Source organism: Onychostruthus taczanowskii, unplaced genomic scaffold, assembly GCF_017590055.1.
Source record: "Onychostruthus taczanowskii isolate IOZ18803 unplaced genomic scaffold, ASM1759005v1 scaffold490, whole genome shotgun sequence".
Classification (NCBI taxonomy): domain Eukaryota; kingdom Metazoa; phylum Chordata; class Aves; order Passeriformes; family Passeridae; genus Onychostruthus; species Onychostruthus taczanowskii.
This window is the reverse complement of record NW_024502459.1, coordinates 8,063-13,231: the sequence shown is the minus strand read 5'-3', so window position 1 is coordinate 13,231 and position 5,169 is coordinate 8,063. Positions and strand designations below refer to the sequence as shown.

Genomic DNA, 5,169 nt, shown 5'->3' with positions numbered 1-5,169 from the left:
GGACCCCCCTGGTTTGGGACCCCCCCCATGAAGGATGAAGGGGGGGGAACCCCAAAAAGGGGGGGAGGGGATGTGGGGACCCCAAAATGGGGGGGGGCAAGGACCCGGGGACCCCCAAAATGGGGGGGACAGAGACACCCAAAGACCCCCAAAATGGGGGGGGATGTTGAGGACGCCCGGGGACCCCCAAGACCCCCAAAATTGGGGGGACAAGGACACCTGAAGACCCCCAAAATTGGGGGGACAAGGACACCTGAAGACCCCCAAAATTGGGGGGACAAGGACACCAGAAGACCCCAAGACCCCAAATTTGGGGGAGAGGGGAACCTGGAGACCCCCAAGACCCCCAAAATGGGGGGACAAGGACACCCCAAGACCCTGAAAGCCCCCTCGGGACCCCCCAAAAGCGCAGCACAAAGATCACCCCGAGCTCCGCGCTGGGGGGGGGACACCCCAAAACCCCCGGGGCAGGGGAGTGACCCCAAAACCCCCGGGACAGGGAGGTGACCCCAAAACCCTCCGGGACAGGGGAGTGACCCCAAACCCCCTGAGATAGCGGGGTGACCCCAAAACCCCCCGGGACAGGGGAGTGACCCCAAAACCCCCCGGGACAGGTGGGTGACCCCAAAACCCCCGGGACAGGGGAGTGACCCCAAACCCCCTGAGATAGCGGGGTGACCCCAAAACCCCTCGGAGCTCCGAGACTGGGGACAAGGACACCCCAAAACCCCCTGAGATAGCGGGGTGACCCCAAAACCCCCCGGGACAGGTGGGTGACCCCAAAACCCCTCGGAGCTCCGAGATCGGAGACAGGGACACCCCAAAACCCTCCGGGACCCCCAAAATGGGAGGGGTCAAGGACACCTCAAAATCCCCCGGGACGGCGGGGTGACCCCAAAACCTCTCAGAGCTCCGAGACTGGGCACAGGGACACCCCAAAATCCCCCAGGAGAGCAGGGTGACCCCAAAACCCCTCGGAGCTCCGAGATCGGGGACAGGAACACCCCAAAACCCCCTGAGACAGGCAGGGTGACCCCAAAAGCCCCCGGGACAGCGGGGTGACCCCAAAACCCCTCGGAGCTCTGAGACCGGGCACAGGGACACCCCAAAACCCCCTGAGACAGGCAGGGTGACCCCAAAACCCCCCGGATGGCAGGGACACCCCAAAACCCCCCCGAGGAGGGTGTTCCAGGGGGTCTCCCCCGAGTCCGCGGCCCCCGGGCGGGTTTTGGGGGGCCCTAGGGGGGCAGGATCTGCTCCAGGAGGGGTTTGGAGGCCGGGGGGATCCTGTCGGGGAACTTGACCTCGAACTCGATGACGAGGTCGCCGCGCTGCTCGGGGGAGCGGGGGAAGGGCAGCCCCTCCCCCGGCACGCGGCGCTTGACCCCCGGCTTGAGCACGTCCTGGAACACCATGGGGATGGAGCGGCCGTCCAGCGTGGGGACGGTCACCGTGCAGCCACACAGAGCCTGGGGACACGGGGACACGTCAGGGACACGGGGACACGGGGACACGTCAGGGACAAGGGACATGGGACAGGTCTGTGTGTCAGGGACACGGGGACATTGGGACAGGGGACATGGGGACAGGGGACACATGGACAGGTCAGTGACGGGGACACGGGACAGGTCAGGGACAGGGTGGCCAGGTCAGTGCTGGGCCAAGGGGCACCCCCAGCATGGCCCCACCACCCAGAGTGACCCCTGAGTGACCCCAGAGTGACCCAAAGTGACCCCAGAGTGACCCAAAGTGACCCCACAGTGACCCCTGAGTGACCCCACAGTGACCCAAAGTGACCCCAGAGTGACCCAAAGTGACCCCACAGTGACCCCTGAGTGACCCCACAGTGACCCAAAGTGACCCCAGAGTGACCCAAAGTGACCCCAGAGTGACCCACAGTGACCCCCCGCCATCCATCGTGTCCTGCCACCCCCCAGAGTGACCCCCCCACTGTGTCCCCCCACCCAAGCTGACCCGCCTGTGACGTCCCCCCGATGTCTCCACCAAGACCAGCCCACCCACAATGTCCCCATCCAGACCAAGGGCCCCGCTGTCCCCACCGAGGCTGGCCACTGCCACCACCGCCACCACTGCCACCACCATCACTGCCACCAACACCACTGCCACCACTGCCACCACTGCCACCACCACTGCCACCACTGCCACCACTGCCACCACCAACACCACTGTCACCACTGCCACCAACACCACCACCAACACCACCACTGTCAGCACTGCCACCACCACTGCCACCACCGCCACCACCCCAGACCAGCCCCAGTGTCCCTCCAGGAGCAGCCCTGTCCTGATGTTGATGTCCCCCCAGCGCCACCAACCCAACCCTGGTGTCCCCAACACCACCCAGACCAGCCCTGATGTCCCCATGGCCACCAAGCCACCCCCGATGTCCCCATGGCCACCCGTCACCCCTGATGTCCCCACCAAGACCAACCCAGCTCAGTGTCCCTGTCTGATGTCCCCATCTGACATCCCCCCAAGCCCACCCCATCTCCAATGTCCCCACTGCCACCTATCTCCAATGTCCCCACCAAGCCCACCCAGCCGTCCCCTGATGTCCACACCAAGCCCACCCAACCCCTGATGTCCCCAGCAAGACCACACAACCCTTAATGTCCCCAAGATGACCCCATCTCCAGTGTCCCCATCAAGCCCACCAACCCAAATGTCCCCACCAAGGCCACCCACCCCTTGATGTCCCCACCAGGACCACCCCATGTCCAACATCCCCACCAAGCCCCCCCAGCCCTGATGTCCCCAAGCCCACCCCATCTCCAACACCCCCCCAAGACCACCCATCCCCTGACGTCCCCACCAAGACCACCCATCTCCAATGTTCCCACTAACACCGTCTTGATGTCCCCACCAAGCTCACCCCACCTCCAACATCCCCACTGAGACCACCCAGCCCCTGACGTCCCCACCAAGACCAACCCATCCTCAAGGTCCCCACTGCCACCCACCCCCAATGTCCCCACCAAGACCACCCCAGCCCCAATGTCCCCACTGCCACCTACCCCAATGTCCCCCCCAAGCCCACCCAGCCCTTGATGTCCCCACCAAGATCAACCAAGCCCACCCACCCCTTGATGTCCCACCCAGCCCAGTGTCCCCCCAGGCACCGCGCCGCCCCCGCCCACCTGGCGCAGGCTGATCTTGGCCGGGTAGACGATGTCGGAGCCGTCGCGGCGGAACACGTCGTGCGGCTTGTCCTTGAGCACGAACACCACGTCGGCCGGGATGTTGTTGGGGGTCTGGTCGCCCTCCTTGGGGAAGGTGATCTTGGTGCCCTCCTTCCAGCCTCGCTTCACCTCGATGGTCAGGATCTTGTCCTCGTTCCTCACCGTCTTCCCGTCGGGGCCCAGGCGTTTGTGGGAGATCTTCATCTTCTTGGTGCAGCCGCTGTAGATCTCCTCCAGCGACACGCGCAGGTCGTACAGCACCGGGGGGTCCTGCTTGCGGCCGTCGCCCCCCCGGCCCCGCGGGAAGCTGACGCTGCCGAAGCCCCCCACGTGGAAGGTGTTGAAGGCCTCGTCGCCGTCCTCATCGTCGCCGTTGCGCTGCACGAAGAAGGTGTCGAAGGGGTTGCGCCCGTCGAAGAACTCGGCGAACATGGCGTGCGGGTCGCCGCGGAACGTGTAGGTGAAGGTGGGGCCGTTGGAGCCCCCCGGCCCGGGGGTGGGGGCTCCCCCTTTCAGCCCTGGCGGGTTTGGGGGGGGGCGGGGAGGGAGCGGGGATGGGAACGGGATGGGAACGGGATGGGAACGGGGATGGGAACGGGGATGGGAACGGGGATGGGAGGGGGGAGGTCCCGGGAGGGGGATCGGGAAGGAGGGAGGGAGAGGGGACGGGAGGGAGCGGGGATGGAACGGGGGGAACCGGGGCAGCCGGGAGGAACCGGGACGGGAACGGGAACGGAGCGGGGGAAGGAGGGGCCCGAGGCTTGCGGGGCTGTCGCTGCCACCTCGGTGACACCGACCCTGTCCCTGCACAGTGTCACCGACCCTGTCCCTGCACGGTGACTGTGTCACCTCGGTGACACCGACCCTGTCCCTGCACGGTGACTGTGTCACCTCGGTGTCACCGACCCTGTCCCTGCACGGTGACACCACCGTGTCACCTCGGTGTCACCGACCCTGTCCCTGCACGGTGACACCACCGTGTCACCTCGGTGTCACCGACCCTGTCCCTGCACGGTGACTGTGTCACCTCGGTGTCACCGACCCTGTCCCTGCACGGTGACTGTGTCACCTCGGTGTCACCGACCCTGTCCCTGCATGGTGACCGTGTCACCTCGGTGTCACTGACCCTGTCACTGCACAGTGACCGTGTCACCTCGGTGTCACCGACCCTGTCACTGCACGGTGTCACCGACCCTGACCCTGCATGGTGACCGTGTCGCCTCGGTGTCACTGACCCTGTCCCTGCACAGTGACCGTGTCGCCTCGGTGTCACTGACCCTGTCCCTGCACAGTGACCGTGTCGCCTCGGTGTCACTGACCCTGTCCCTGCACAGTGACCGTGTCGCCTCGGTGTCACTGACCCTGTCCCTGCACAGTGACCGTGTCGCCTCGGTGTCCCCGACCCTGTCCCTGCACGGTGACATCGCCGGAGCCTCTGCCCGCCCCCAGGGGACACCGGGGGCAGCAGGGTGACAGCACAGCTGGGGACACGGGGGGACACGGGGGGACATGGAACATGGGGACAGGCAGGACCTGGGAACGGGGGGGGACATGGGGACACAGGACATGGGGACACAGGACATGGGACACGGGGACAGACAGGACATGGGGACACGGGGGGACATGGGGACACGGCCATTGGACACCTGGGGACAAGTGGCCAAGGGGACATGGGGACACAGAGAGGGACAGGCCCCCCCCAACGCCATTGTCCCTGTGACCAGCAGTCCCCATGGCCCCACAGTCCCTGTCCCAAAGTGTCCCCTGTGTGTCCCAAAGTGTCCCCAAGCCCTGCCACACCCCCCGGGCCCGTGGGGTCCGACCTGCCCCACCCCGGTCTGTGTCCCCACGGTGTCCCCACGGTGTCCCCACGGTGTCCCCAGCACCCTCCCGCCTGTCATGGCCGCCCAGCCCCCCGTGACCCCCAGGACACCCCCAAGCCCCGGGTGTCCCCTCATCCCCCGGGTGT

General features: G+C 66.3%; 1 protein-coding gene across 1 annotated transcript; it reads right to left on the bottom strand.

The window, feature by feature from the left end:
• Positions 1–1,195: 1,195 nt before the first annotated feature.
• On the bottom strand, positions 1,196–3,673 carry LOC121341596 (dnaJ homolog subfamily B member 1-like). The gene is made up of 2 exons (XM_041415247.1): positions 3,159–3,673; positions 1,196–1,469 (listed from the first exon to the last, which is right to left on the bottom strand). Exons 1-2 carry the CDS (start codon positions 3,630–3,632, stop codon positions 1,239–1,241), a joined length of 705 nt encoding a protein of 234 aa, XP_041271181.1. The 5' UTR covers positions 3,633–3,673; the 3' UTR covers positions 1,196–1,238.
• Between the last annotated feature and the right edge of the window lie 1,496 nt (positions 3,674–5,169).

Bases quoted from the DNA above. Each gene is read 5' to 3' on its own strand.
- LOC121341596 (XM_041415247.1), bottom strand. From the start codon at position 3,632: ATGTTCGCCGAGTTCTTCGACGGGCGCAACCCCTTCGACACCTTCTTC. The intron at 1,470-3,158 runs GTGGGCGGGGGC...CCGTGTCCCCAG, and splicing joins CCAAGATCAGCCTGCGCCAG to GCTCTGTGTGGCTGCACGGT.